This window comes from Emys orbicularis, chromosome 6 (genome assembly GCF_028017835.1).
Source record: "Emys orbicularis isolate rEmyOrb1 chromosome 6, rEmyOrb1.hap1, whole genome shotgun sequence".
Classification (NCBI taxonomy): Eukaryota; Metazoa; Chordata; order Testudines; family Emydidae; genus Emys; species Emys orbicularis.
Window position 1 is genome coordinate 9,747,108 of NC_088688.1, and position 15,563 is coordinate 9,762,670.

General features: G+C 39.3%; 1 protein-coding gene across 1 annotated transcript in view; it reads left to right on the forward strand.

The window, feature by feature from the left end:
* The window catches only part of PIK3C3 (phosphatidylinositol 3-kinase catalytic subunit type 3), a 136,648-nt gene that overhangs the window by 8,984 nt on the left and 112,101 nt on the right, over positions 1-15,563 (forward strand). Inside the window, exons 5-6 of the mRNA XM_065406376.1 lie at positions 12,783-12,869; positions 14,484-14,579. Coding sequence (XP_065262448.1) covers positions 12,783-12,869; positions 14,484-14,579 — 183 coding nt within the window. The remainder of the gene's footprint in view (positions 1-12,782; positions 12,870-14,483; positions 14,580-15,563) is intronic.

Below are 15,563 nucleotides of genomic sequence, written 5' to 3' on the forward strand. Positions count from 1 at the left end.
TGGATGGTGGAAAAGAGTTCTCACTTACTCAGGTGTGCCCTAGGCAAATGGATTAATCTGTGCTATGGCATTCTTAAATTCAAGCAGCTGCTTGAGTAAAACAGACTTTCAGTGGTTCTTATAACCTATTTAGCAGTTAATGAGCAATTAGTGATCTTGTATCGCTGTATGTAAAAGAGAATTTGAATATTCGTTAAAATGAGCAATTAATAGTGTTGGTTAAATGTAGGCATAGTATCTGTTTACGCTGTGTTCCAAAGTCATCCTCATTGACTTCTATAATATGTTTGCAGTTAAAGTACTGGACTGATTTATGATCATCTGTGATGGTCTTATGATGATGATTGATTGTCTGACACTAGAGACCAGGCTGAAATCCTCCAAATGAATTATTACTTAAAAAAAAAAAAAAAACAGCTGAAGGAGCTGCTTTCCATTTGAAGGAAAATCCTTTTTATTTCTTGACACTTTTCTGACCAGCACTTCGTTGATCCACGTGAAGAATTCAGTCACGCTCGTGTAGGTTTTGGACATTGTTGAAACTCCCATTCTGCTGTGGAAAGAAAATGTTTCATACATAACCTTTTCAGGTTGATGAAACCATGGCAAGCATTCAGTTTGGTAATGGAGAGCCATGTCATCGCGCTAACGTGAAATGTTTGAAAGTTGCTTCAGAAACTGTCAGCATGGCTGAAAGCTGTGAAGTTACCCTCCCAGGGGATTGTTGGCAAAGCAAGCTCCATTCCCTTCCCTCAGTAATCTATATGCAGAGAGTGGAACATTTTAGTGCTCTGTTTAATAGTAATGACATTAGGACATTACAATTAAATAATTCTACCTTAGGAGTGATAGGTTGGTTTATTGCTTTAAAATGAAAGCTTTGCTGCTAAATTTTCACTTCTTCCACTTTCCCTCCCCTCTACCATATCACTACTCCTATCAACTGAATGAAATTGCCTGATCATACCACCACCTTGTCCTTAATAACATCAGTGAAAGCATTCAGTTCTTCAGGGTAAGCTAGGATTCATCTTCCATTTTCATCTAAAGAGAACATATTTCTTATTTCACAACACTTGGCAGCCTTTCTAATTGTTTATTTTAAGCCGTTTATGACTGATATAGTTTCTGAAGGGGTAAATGTCTGTGGACATCCTGAATTCTGTTTATGTAGATAATCAGTGATGTATTGTGGGGAAGGAAAGTAGGGAACCAAATTGGCTCATTAGGATTACATTTGACCTGCTATAATGATTGATCTCTTACCTTATACAACATTGATGTATGCCTTTTACTTTACCTTTTGGGCCAAAGGAAAATTAGTGTGGCTACTCTACAGATCTTCTTTCAGGTAGAATAGACACAAGACAGTAAGAAGCAGTTTTGCATGGGTTGAAGTGATTGACTAGATCAGTGATGCTCAGACCGCAGTGGTTCAGGAGACAAATTATCAATCAAGATTACCCAAAAGAGCCACAGTAGTGTGAATTCATTGTTTCATTTATTATATATTCATATTTAAACAGTATGACAGGCAGGAGCGCTGCCAGCTTTTCTGCCGCCCCCCACAGAGGCGGCGGAAGGTCCCGCCACCGAAATACCGCTGCATTGGCCGCCCCCAAAATTGTAGTGCCCTAGGCGACTGCCTAGGTCGCCTAATGGGTTGCGCCGGCCCTGATGACAGGGGAAATATTTAGGTTATATATAAATTATATATTATTTTCACAGCACAATGAATGACCAAGTATTATTATTTTATCAACTACAATTGGTCAATAGCAGTAAAAGCATCCTGATTGGTTAATCACTTTAGTTAATAATTAAAACACTGATTTAATTATCCTGTGTCTCCTGTGGCTCTTTGCAGCACATAAAAGAGCCACTTGTAGCTCCCTGGATTAGATGCTTTTGTGCTGAAGGGTGGGGTACAGATCATTTGGTGCTCGGTGGGTGTAGCCATGACACACACTGCTCCAGTAGTGCCCCGGGGAGATGACGTACTGAGCTATGTCTGTTTGGAAATCCCAGCAGTGGTTTAGTGTCAGCCCAGGGAGGCTTTCACCACTGGGAAATAATCAAATACAAATGAACTTGGTTAGAATCTTAAGAGAAGGTTTGTCTATATTTGGAGAGAAAGGGGTTTTGCTCTAAAATCCGGGACAGGAGGATCCAAAGACAGAAGGACATCTCTCTAGTTAGGGCCCTACCAAATTCGCGGTCCATTTTGGTCAATTTCACAGTCATAGAATTTTAATAATTAATTGTAAATGTCATGATTTCAGCTATTTAAATCTGAAATTTCACGGTGTTTAATTGTAGGGTTCCTGACCCACAAGGGAGTTGTAGGGGGGTTGCAAGGTTATTGTAGGGGGAGTTGCAGTACTGCTACCCTTACTTTTGTGCTGTTGGTGGTGGAGCTGCCTTCAGAGCTGGGCAGCTGGAGAGCAGCAGCTGCTGACGGAGAGCCCAGCTCTGAAGGCAGAGCCGCTGACAGCAGCAGCTCAGAAGTAAGGCTGGCATGGTATGGTATTGCCACCCTTACTTCTGCGTTGCTGCCTTCAGAGCTTGGCCTTCAGTCAGCAGCTGCTGCTTTCTGGCCACCCAGCTCTGAAGGCAGCGCAGAAGTAAGGGTGGCAATACTGTGCCCCCCAAAAATAGCCTTGTGACCCCCCCCCCCACAACTCCCTTTTGGGTCAGGACCACCCATTTGAGAAACACTAGTCTCTCCCGTGAAATCTGTATAGGATAGGGTAAAAGCATACAAAAGACCAGATTTCACGGTCCGTGATGTGTTTTTCATGGCCATAAATTTGGTAGGGCCTATCTATAATGCTTGTCTTCATAGACTTGTTTGGAGGAGGGGACACATGAAGGGAAAGTTACAAGAGAGTATTGGTTTTGATCATAGTGATTTGGTTGTAGAAATACCCAGTACAAAATTAAACTTGAAACCTCAGCGCTGGCTGTGTTTTTTTCCCCTTAATCTGTGTCTTCTCTAAACTTTCTTTTCAGCTGCTCAGACGGTGGCTGTGCAACATAGGATTTTCCCTTCCTCAGTTCCTTTTCTGTGATTCTAGATGGTCAGCAGATGAATTCTAGAAAAGAAATTTTAGCCTGAGCTTTAACAGGAAAAAATTAGTAACTGCAGTTTACTGAGCTAGGTGATGACATTTCAGCTTCGGAGAATTAAATTCAAAAAGTTGCTGTCTGTGACTTATCAAATGCTTGTAACTTAGGTTAGGTTATATTGGAGTCCAGAGCTCGAAATACTGTCAAGTAAATCAGCTGCCTTAAGCACATGAACTTGTACCAATGTGTGTCAGGTTATGTTTCTAATATTCCCATGGAAAAGGTTTCAGAACAGAGGGCGTCAGAAGCCTAAGGCCAATCTTCAGTTTGACTGGTTTAAAATGGCTGATTGCTTAGAGGTCAAGCTGGTAAACAATGAAGATAAATTTCATAGCAGTTTTTTCCCCGCTATTGGTTAGCTGTATGGTAGGATTTTCAGTGTTCAGTTTGAATACTCGTGAAACTAAGAACTAACTGCTGACTAGGATCACTGACTATGGACGGTTTCAGAGTAGCAGCCGTGTTAGTCTGTATCCGCAGGTATGATTCAAACTTTCCTACAGACGTTCTTTTGAACCTTAATTCTAGACTGCAGTATCCCTATCATTCCATTCTTAGGTTCCTTCTAACCGGTTCAGCATATTATGCTGATTTTATGTACAGAATTTGTGAAATGGACAAATATCAAAGAAGTGAATGTTGTACTCATTTTCTTGAGGGTCCTGACCTAGATTTGAATCCAGATCTGTTGTGATGAAAGGCTAGTATAAAAAGTAACTTCAGTACCAGCTCATTCAAATGTATATAGCAGCATTGCTTAGTGTATTTGGCATATGCATCAGACTTGGTATCGGTCTCTGACATCAGGCCAAAGTTAATAGGTGTTTGATCTGATGTGAAATGAATTGGTGAGTCTTTTTGTTGAGTACCTAGAGATCAGACATCTGTCACAAAAAAATGACTGACAGACCATAGCATAGAAACCAAAGTTTGGATTTATAATCCTGTAGATCAGTGCCATTCATTCCATCCCTTATGTATTCTAGGGCAGTGGCCCTCAACCAGGGGACTGGGGCCCCCAGGGGGCCGTGGTCAGATTTCAGGGGGTCCGTCAAGCATGGCTGTGTTAGACTTGCTAGGGCCCAGGGCAGAAAGTCAAAGCCCCGCTGTGCAGGACTGCAGCCTGGGACCCAAGCCCTACCACCTGAGGCTAAAGCTGAAGACTGAGCAACTGAGTAGGGGGGGAGGGATAGCTCAGTGGTTTGAGCATTGGCCTGCTAAACCCAGGGTTGTGAGTTCAATCCTTGAGGGGGCCAGTTAGGGCTCTGGGGCAAAATCAGTACTTGGTCCTGCTAGTGAAGGCAGGGGGCTGGACTTGACTCGACTCAATGACCTTTCAATGTCCCTTCCAGTTCTAGGAGATAGGATATCTCCATTAATTTATTTATATATATATTTATTTATTTATAACGTAGCTTCGTGATGCTCCCCGTGGCATGGGGCCCTGGGCAGTTGCCCTACTTGCTACCCCCTAATGCCGGTCCTGTCTTTTATATGCAGAAAAAGAAGTTGTGGCACAGCTGGGCCATGGAGTTTCTGTAGCATGTTGGGGAAGGGGGGTTAGAAAGAAAAAGGTTGAGAACCCCTGTTCTAGGGGAAAGTGCACAGGTGCTTGTGGGAGAAGAGAGCTGTCAAAGCTGGCATTGCTGGTGGAGTGATAGGGACAGTTGACACAAAAATAGAGTGGCTGGATAGGGTGAGGTTAAAATGCTTGGTTTTAAGGCAAGGACAAACCGCTTGTACTTGTTGCAATGAAGGCTGATATTGGGCTACAGAGCCAGCCTTAGTACCATGGGGAATAGGATGATTTTTTCCCCAGTGGTTATCAAATGTACTTTTCTGTACAGACCTGCAGCATCATTGCTTCATAGTGAAGAAGAAAGACCTGTGTAGTGTCCTCAAGACCTACATAGTAGTTGTTTGGCTCATGGTAGAAATGCTGAGACCTCCTTCCTGCAGTGAGCACTTTCAGCTGCTGTTCAAAGCATTTTAGAGACTTAGTAAATTCTAATGTTTTGTCCATCCCAGGATTTTTTTTTTAGTATCTCCAGGAAATTCAACCTTTATGAAGACTTTTGCTTTGGTTCATGAAGTATAATTTAGATAATTGATTCTGCAGTGTAAAGAGTTTGAGATGCAGAATCATGATCAAAGCTACTTGTACAAAACAAAACCCACAAGTTGTTTGATGCAAATGTATTTCTTCTGCAGTATTGCGATGTACTTTCATGGTGCAGTTGAACGCAATTTCTTCCTCAGATTCCTCAGTAAAATCCTGGTTATCATTTAATATTAGATTGCTTACCAGTGTCTGAGGCTGTCAAAAACGTTTAGCTTTGTCCAGAGATCCATGATAGCAAGTGTACTGAATTAAGTTTTTTAGATGCAGTGATGTTGTTGTTGTGTTGGTCCCAGGATATTACAGAGACCACGTGGGTGACAAGTAATATCTTTTATTCGACCAACAGAACTTGGTCCAATAAAACCTTGCCCACCTTGTCTATCTAAATGAGTTTCTGCCAAGCTAAGATTGAATCCTAAAAAGCTACTAACTTATGTTCTGGAAGGTGTAATTTCCTTGCTGAAGCAATGGCTTTAAAAAAAAAAAAGGTGAGGAATAGTCTTCAAGAATCTACTGATCTTTTCAGAAGCTTAACTAAAACAGTCGTAAGGCAAACATCTCTTGACCTAAATTATATTAGATCCTCATGTAAAATGTGAAATTAATTTAGAAGTACTATGCTCAAGATCTCGTTGTGCTCTCTTCTGCATATTTTATTTGATGCCCCTAAAAAAACAACAACAAAAACCAACCCACCTCTAAAATTGTTTTTATCTTATAGGATTACATGATTTGGCAAATCTAAAAAAGATTTAGTTTCAGTAAAAGAAACTTGGCCTTTTGATAGCCAAGTGTATTTTGTCTTTAAGGACAATGTATTGTGAAGGAGAAGCATGTGATTTTTCCCCTTCCTTTTGTGTATTGATTTAAAAGGAAAAGAGTAGCAATATCTTGGGTGGATTTGGTTTAGGTATTCATTTAAAATATAGCTGTGTGGTATGATGCTGAAGTTTCAAAAGACACAATAAGGTTTATTTTGGTCTGTTTCTTTTGATGCATTTAAATTTTCTTTTCCTGGCACTTAGATTGAGCTGAGGTGAGCAACAAACCTATTTGTTTGTGGATATAACCAAGCATTCATTAAACAGAAGCAAGTAAGGGAATTGTAGAGGGATTGTATTCATTGTCAACCTGATCCTGTGATGCAATAAGCTTCTCTTGAGAGATAGTGAGTGCCCTCAACTCCCCATTTGGTAAAATTCTGATTAAAATACGGTATTAAATTCCAATTCAATATTTGGAAATTACAGTCCTTTAACATGTTGGTTAATTAACAAGTTTCTTTAATATAGGAGCCTGACAAGGAACATATGGAGGAAGTAAGTAGCAAGAGGGCAAAGCTTGTCAGCACCTGGCTTTGGGAGTGCATGCTTCTGACACTAAACAGTCTAACTTTTATTAATAAGAAACCTTCCCACTCTGCTACGAATTGTGATTTTTTTGAAGTGAAAGTACCTTTAATCAAGGGCTGGGTGTTTTTTGATGGTTACTTTCTTGCTTAAAGCTTTTGATAGTCAAATTTGCCGTTTCTAATATTAACCAACACCATTTTCGAGATGTGTATGAAAGCATGCTCGTGCGGTGTGGGCATATACATCTGTAAACACTCTCATCCTTTCCAGTTAGAATTTTCAAAGAAGTTGGCTAAAGGTATTTTTTATAAATAAACATACATTTCTTTCCATTGCAAGGGGGCTTCCAGAAATATTCCATAAATTCATTGAGTTGTCACCAGATTGGCACCCCTGCTCAGTAGGGCCTGTTCTTGCTTTATCTCTGTGACCTTACATAGGAATGTAGAAATAAGTTAGAGGTGCTTCAACATCCCTTCTCTATAAGTTATTCTTCCCTGGCTGTATCCTTACAAACTGGGGAAAGGCCTGAGCAGAAACAAAATGTTGCCACAAGCAGTAAAACCTGTTCAACATTAGAGAACCTTGATAAGCTAATATAAGCAAAAAGAGTTAAACTTTTCGAGGTTGAGAGTAAACCCAGCCCTCAAAATAGTAGGGAACCCCACCTTCCCCCAGGCATCTCTTCCGTTTGGGTCTCCATCCCTTTATTATGCAGAGATGTTTGAGGGGATGAGGAGATGAGATTGACTGCCCCCTCCCACCCCGCCTTCTGTGCTAGGGACTAAGTAGTGCCTGTACAAGCTGATACTATCCTATCTTTAAATGGAGTTATGTTGATTGATTGTATAACACCAGCTAGGGCACTGTTGATACTCTAACTGGAGGGCGGAAACTTCAGACAGGCTCCTCCCCACCTCCTTCAGAAATAAAAGGAATTTTCCTCTAAAATGAAAACATACCCAAGCAGCAGCAATTTCCTGTAAGATGAGAGAGAAACCTGTAAAGGATCTGGGACCCTTATTTGGCAAACATATTTCTTTAATCATCTCGAAAAAGCTCAGTGCTGTATATTCAGACAAATGGAAAACATTGCAAGTTTGAATCCAGTGAATGGTGGTCATGCATATAACGTTTAGCCATGATGGAGTGTCTCCTAGATCTCTTCCATTTTGTAATTCATACCAGGATTTGATTTCAGCAACACCATTTCAGCCTTCCACACAAATATCCAGAGCAGTAATCAAATAACTAATCTCAAGGAAACCATTAATAAACTCCTTCTGTTGAACACACTTGGCTTTCTACCTGTCTCCCATTCTCCATTCCAGTAATGCTATATAGAGAGAGCAAAATTCAACTTTGGGTTGTGCCGGCTTTTGGATGTCATAACCCTGTAGCGGGTTTCTTCAGGTTTTCCTCCAGCTTTGGTGAAGACTTTGAAGGAGAGACTGGTCCTGGCAAAAGAATACTTCAGGATTTATAATTTGAGGCACTCTGCATTGTTGGGATGGAAAGGATGGAAAATATAGATGTAATTTTAAAAAGCTGTGTCCAAAGACTACCATACTGTCCAATATACTCAGAGAGTATAGCTGTACTCTACCTCCCTGGTGTACAGTTTAATTTGTAGATTACATTTGAGCAGGTGCACACGTTGGGGGATTTACTGGAAGGATCCACAGATAACACACACAGCTGAAGGTTAACCAATCCTGCGTAATCATAATCTCTTAGCTGTTACCCTGGGAACCTACAGTTCCTCATTTAGGTAATTTTTGGCTATTTCTTGGGAGATGCTGGCTAACCTCAACTCTCATATTTTGCTCTCGTTGTCAATTAAAGGACTCTCTCGTGGGTGACGAGAATGCCTTAGCACCTCATGGGATCAGGTTCTTAGTGTTTGTGCTTATTTCTCTGCCACCTCCTCCTCATCACTCCCATTTTCATTTGTTTCCTCTAGCTGTCACATCTTTTCATTAACCTAGTTAGTAAGATCCCTAGGAAAGGGACTATATATGGTCTTTGCAGCTTTGAAGGATTTTTTTAAAGGATTCTTGTCATTCTAATTCCTGCTTTCAGTCTTGTGAAGTTGTACCCTTAACAAATTGATTGTCTTCACTTAGTTTCAGTGTACTGAAGCCACAGACTGCCCGCAGCAAGATGGCCTCCAGGTTCCTTTAACTGGAAGTGACTCTGCCAGCCCTCATTGCTTCCAATGGCTGAAGGTAGCCTGCTCAGGGAACATGGTGGCCACCTTAGTTGCCACCTGAGGGATAAGCAGGAGAATGTGGGAGGTGTTGAGAATGGGATGCTGGGAGCAACAGGGAGGGAGAATGTCAGGAATCAAAGGAATTTGAGTAGCAGATACAGGGAAATGTGGCGTGACAGAGAAGGAGAAAAATATGTAGCAGAATAAGAGGGAAATATGGGGAGGCAAATGGATGCAGGTGGTAAGGACAGAAGACTTGAGGGAGATAATGGAGAGTGAGGAGGCAGTGACCCTAATCCAGTCCTGTCCAGGTAGGGAGAGGGGTACAATGGCAGCTCCCCACATCTAAAGTGATAGGAGAGGGTAAGCAGAATTCCTTCCAAGTAGTGAACAGTTAGGTCTACACTACTTGTATCTAAGGTTGAATTTTAGCTCTGTGATGATTGCATGCAAATTGGGGGCATGCTGCTTCTCTCTACAAAGGCAAAAAAAAAAATCATATGGCAGTTTTTAAAAAAAATATACTATGACTTAAAAATAAATAAGGTGTAAAAAAATCTGTTTTTCTTTTGAGAGAGGGGATTGTCTGACTCATGACTTCTGAAATTATTGCCAATTCCATGCAGTTTATTCATTACGTGTTTGTACAATACCATCACAGTGGGACCTGATTTGGGCCTCAAGGTGCTACTGTAAATATAGAAAGGAATAGAAACTTCCGGCAGGACTGGGCTTTTTTCCTCCTGTTCTCCCCCCCAGTCAAAAGAAAGCGTCTCGTGAAAAGAGTAAATGAAATGTAAATGTTTGTCTACTTTCCTTTATCCAATGGGGGTGTAAATATACAGCATGCATATTATATATACAATCATTTTATATAGTACAGACATAAGTTATGTTATCCTAATACTCATTGAGCCTGTCTATAGACACACATTGGCAAAAGCAGTTCTTCACTTTTCAGCCCTTACATTTTAGGCTTGCAGAATGGTGCTAGGACAGCCACATAACACCAGCATATTGTGCATGTATTTTGATAGCATACTATGCCTGTGAAGTTCCACTTAATAGATTTTTATAAGGCATCTGAGCTGTCTTATGCTTTGCACTCAATGCTTTTGTTGTTGTTGTCCATATTTGAATTACTAGTATCCTGGCTATGAACAATTGCTGAGCCATAATAATTAGCTTAACAGAAGTCCTAACATAACTTTTCATAGATTCTGAGGCCAGAAAGGACTACTGTGATCGTCTAGTCTGACCTGCATAATACAGACCATTTTACTTCTCTGAATTAATTTTTTCTTTGAACTAGTGCATATCTTTTAGAAAAAAACATCCAAACTTGATTTTAAAAATTGCCAATGATGGAGAATAAATCATTGCCCTTGGTAAGTTGTTCAGTGATTGTTTATCCTCACTGTTAAAAATTTACACTTTATTTCCGGTCTGAATTTGTCTAACTTCAATTGCCAACCATTGGAACAGGTTATATCTTTTGTGTGCTAGATTGAAAAGCCCATTATCAAATATTTGTTCCCTATGTAGGTACTTAAGGGTGACTTAAATCAGAGTAACAGAGGGTCCTGTGGCACCTTTAAGACTAACTAGTCTTAAAGGTGCCACAGGACCCTCTGTTGCTTTTTACAGATTCAGACTAACACGGCTACCCCTCTGATACTTAAATCAGAGTGTAACCTTCAGTTTAAGCTAAATAGATTGAGCTCCTTGAGTCTGTCACAATAAGATATGTTTTCCAACTGTTTAATCGTTCTTGTGGTTCTTCTCTGAACCCTGTCCAATTTATCATCCTCCATCTTGAATTGTGGACTCCAAAACTGCACACGCTATTCTAGTAGCAGTTGAAACAGTGCCAAATACAGAGGTAATATAATCCCTCTACTTCTGCTTGAGATTCCGCTGTTTATATATCCAAGGATCACATTAGCCCTTCTGGTAACAGCATCTCATTGAAGCTAATTTGCTGCTGATTATCCGCAGTGACCCCCAGGTATTTTTTAGTTACACTGCTTCCCAGGATAGACGCTACATGAATATATGACCTATGTTCTTTTTCCCCTAGGGTATAACTTCATATTTAGCAATATTGAAATGCATATTGTTTGCTTGCGCCCAGTTTACCAAGCCATCCAGATTATTCTGAGTGACGTGTCATATCCATTTTTTTTTTTTACCACTCCCCAATCTTTGTCATCTCAGACTTTCAGTGTTGATTTTGTGTGTTCTGCCAAGTGTTAGGGTTGCCAACCCTCCAGGATTGTCCGGGAGTCTCCAGGAATGAAAGATTAATCTTGAATTAAAGATTGTCATGTGATCAGATCTCCAGGAATTCGTCCAACCAAAGTTGACAACCCTACAAGTCATTGATAAAAATGTTAAATAGCATAGGGCCAAGAATAGATCTTTACAGGACCCCACTAGAAAATGCTTCATGATTATCTGTTTACAGTTACATTTTGATCCCTGTCAGTTACCTAGTTTTAGATCCATTTAATGTGGGCCATGGTACATTTTGATTTTTAAGCAAACAAACAAACAAAACCCCTAGAAAAATACAAAATTAACAAGTCAGTTGCCTTACAGGAGTCTTTAATTTACTTTAATTTACAAGTCTTCAAGCCTTATAGTGTAATATAATACATTATCTTATTTCTGCTATAAAGACTGGGGACTTTTGCTGGATATGAAAGGTAAAAACTTCAAAAATATGTATGTCTAATTTTCAGAAATAACTTGTGTTTGAAATTTTACCTTAAATTCTATGTACTATAATTTCTGTTGTTCTGGCAAAAAGATGGTCACTTTACCGTATTTCAAGGCTTTCCTAATTTCTTAGTATTAGGAAGGCCTAGCGCTCTTGTCGTTTCTTGTAAACTTTTATTGCACCCCCAAGTGATTGACAAACTGCTTTCTTCTATGTTTCTTCTTGAACTGTACAGTGTGGGCCACAGTTAATAGATTGTCTCATAGACTGCCATTGGAAGGGGAGATAGTCACATGACATCTCTAGGAACTATGGCAATTGCTTAGGCAGAATAGTAGCATTAGGAATATATTTTAATGAGATACAGAAGGAACCAGTAACACAGGGGTCGGCAACCTTTCAGAAGTGGTGCGTCGAGTCTTCATTTATTCACTCTAATTTAAGGTTTCGTGTGCCAGTAATACATTTTAATGTTTTTTAAAAGGTCTCTTTCTATAAGTCTATAATATATAACTAAACTATTTGTTGTACGTAAAGTAAATAAGGTTTTTAAAATGTTTAAGAAGCTTCATTTAAAATTAAATTAAAATGCAGAGCCCCCCAGACCGGTGGCCAGGACCCGGGCAGTGTGCGTGCCACTGAAAATCAGCTTGTGTGCCGCCTTTGGCACACGTGCCATAGGTTGCCTACCCCTGCAGTAACATATCATCCAGCTCTCCACAGACCACCAGCAGATGCAAGACCACAGTTTTGGAATCTCTGCTGTATGCAGTATTACTGGCGAAGACAGACTTACTGAAATCATATCTTTAAATTACTTTTAAGGACAAGAAGTATTGTTCATAAAGTTAAATGAAGTATCAAACTCTTGCAGTCACTAATTTTGGAGATTTTAGATTCAGAAATCTTTCACATGGAACGAACCACAAAGCCATTAACTTTGTCATGCTAGAGTTCTGCTTTACAAATAGGACACTTTTAATATGTCATATTATTCGGAATTCAAAACTAAGGTTAGTGATGTGTATATTTTGTCCTTTCTTTTGTGATCAATATGTTTTGGATCCTGGGAATATTTTTATAATGCAGATTGTTTATAGGGCATGCTTTATTTGTAATGTAGAAGCTTTTTAACTCCCTCTCTTCCCATCCCTTTCATGTGTGATTGTCTTTGAAATTATGGCCTGGATGTTCTTTTTTTAGTCACAGCAATTTAAATAGTATCACTATATATTTCTATGGCAGCTCACCAAATCTCATCGACAAGGTCACATGGTGAAAGTAGACTGGCTGGACAGACTGACCTTTAGAGAAATAGAAATGATCAATGAGGTAGGTCATCATATATCAGCTTTATAATGGGTTTTGGGTCTTGTTGATATGGAAGCCTTGGCTTGCTTGTAAGACTGTAATTCAAATGACTTGCCCTATTTTTCTTCTCTCTTGTGCACATTAAAGGAAGAAATCAATCTAAAAAGAATGACTTTCTCTGGCGTTAGTGATACAGAGGTAGTTGAAAATAGATCTAGATATCAGTTAACTTGGCTATAGGTGCTTAAGACTGTTAGAGCATCGTGGGGTGGGGCAGAATTGAAGTTGTCAAAACAACTTCCTTCAGTAAACTTCAACCCATATAAACTCTACGTTAAATTTATAATCCTTTTCTAATCAACTCACAACCTTTTGTTTAAATTGATGTTGGTTTGGGAGGGAAAATATTGCATCTGGAGACTTTTTTGCTTAAATCAATTGCTTATTTGTTTTTAACCTACGAAGTGAACTGCCTCCAACTCAGGAGGGAAGTGTTAACCCATGAAGCCAAAAATGATCTCCTTAAATGGCCTATGCTCTGAAAGGTGCATAGAATGACCACCTTACTCAACACATCTGCTCCCTGTGTTGACAGCTGCTTGCTTGTGTAAGGCTATGTCTACACTATGCAGCTTTTAGTGACACGGTTGTGATAAAAGGCGTGCAGTGTAGCTCTCCTGGTGACAAAAAATTTCCTCCCACAATGAGCAGTGTTAGTGTTGTCCACAGGAGAGCGCATCTGCTGTGAAAGTGCTGTTCACACCTGTGCTTGTCATGGACAAAACTTTTGTCTTTCGGGGAGTGTTGGTTTTTTTTTTTTTTTTTTTTTTAATACCTCTGAAGGACAAAAGTTTTGTCTTTTACTTGCCAGTGCAGACAAAGCCTAAGAATTTTTTTTTTAGCTACTTGGCATTTCAATGAGACCTGCAGAGATAATGATTTGCATTTCTATAGCACCTTTCACTGCGGACTCTAAAGTACTGTGCAAATTCTAACCTTCAGTGAAACATACCTGTTTTTACAGAAGGGAGAACTAGCACAGAAGAAGTGATTTGACCCTTGGTCAAGCAGGCAGTCTGTAGCAGAACCCTATCTTCTGATTCTCATGACTGTGCTTTCCTGGACAGTCCATACCTCCTTGGGTGGGCAGACTAATTCTCTTGTGAGTTGTGCAGAGCTGTTTACTAAGGTTCAGTAGCAGAATTTTTATTCCTGGTGGTGATATGCAAATCAGAAACAACACACTCCAAGATCCCAAGTTTTATTTGCAGTGTTAGCAATTAGAAAACTTGTAAACTGAGCAGACTGCATCTTGAAGCCATTGGTGTGCCAACATAGCACCATATAGTGCAACTTTAACTCTGTTGTTCCATTGGATCACTTAAACCGTTTCCTCTTCTTGAATGCAAATGTTTGTTGTGGAGTGTGAATGACAATATATAATGCCAGAGGAAGCTTGTGTCCTAGAGTAAGTAGTTATGTGAAATTATAAACTGAGTAATTGCCACAACATCTGATAATTTGATCCATCAGTTACAGCACAAAGGAAATATGGTTATTACTGTTAAGAAAATGCTGAAGATTGATGCTCTTCTTTAATATACAGTCCACATCTTTAGTCTGTTTTCTTTTTAGAGTGAAAAACGAAGTTCTAATTTTATGTACTTGATGATTGAGTTTCGGTGTGTCAAGTGTGATGATAAAGAATATGGAATAGTTTACTATGAAAAGGTATGTGCCTTGTAGGTTTTATGATCTCCTTTAGGAAGAAAAAAGCAAACTTGCAGCAAAAAAAATTACAGGTTTTCCTGCTGAGATGAAATATTTTGTTGCAAGATAGCAGTAGACAGCTGTCAGTGGCAGCTGTTTATGTACATACAAATCAAATAGTATAGCTACAACAAGATTACAGAAGTCAATCATTCATGTAATGCAGTTCAAGATTACAGAATTTAATATGTGCAAGTGATTAAAAACTTTTTGATTTATTGTTCCCCATATCAAGTAGTACTTTCAGAGTAGCTTTATGTAAAATTGGTTCTTGGATTGGGACAAAGAGATCTACATGTCTTCATTGGTAGACTTGATACGGGATTGCTTTATCAAAACTTTGCACAAGGGCTGTGCCAATAGACACTCATTTGTCTGAGCAAATAATGGAGATTTATTTCCCCAATATTCTTTGTTATATTTTAAAGACACATTTTGATACTTTTAATAGGTTTTCATGACAATAACAAATAGATGAAATCTCTGCTTTCCTCAGTATTATATAATATTTTGCATTTATGTAGCATCTTGCTTCTAAGGATCTTAGGCCACTTTACAAACATTACAACTTCCCCAAATAACTTGCAAGGTAAATAGGTATTCTTATCCCCATTTTACAAACGGGAAGATGAAGGTAAGAGGTTAAGTGAATTTTCCAAGACCACATTGCAGTTTGAAAAGCTGGGATGAGAATCTGGATCTTCAGATTTTCATATGCTTTAGCCACAAAACCATCCAACTCTCCTACCTTGATATAGTTTTTTCTCGGGTAAGTGTATTTGTTGGAGACTGTCTGATTGCAGTATATTTTTGTTTGCTTATCTAATATAGTCACATCACTTTTAATATCTTGTTCCATGGTCTGTAGAAAATGTATGATCGTAAGGTTTATAACAAACATTTGCTCATATAGGCTGGATATCATAATTATGAAGTGTTGTGTTA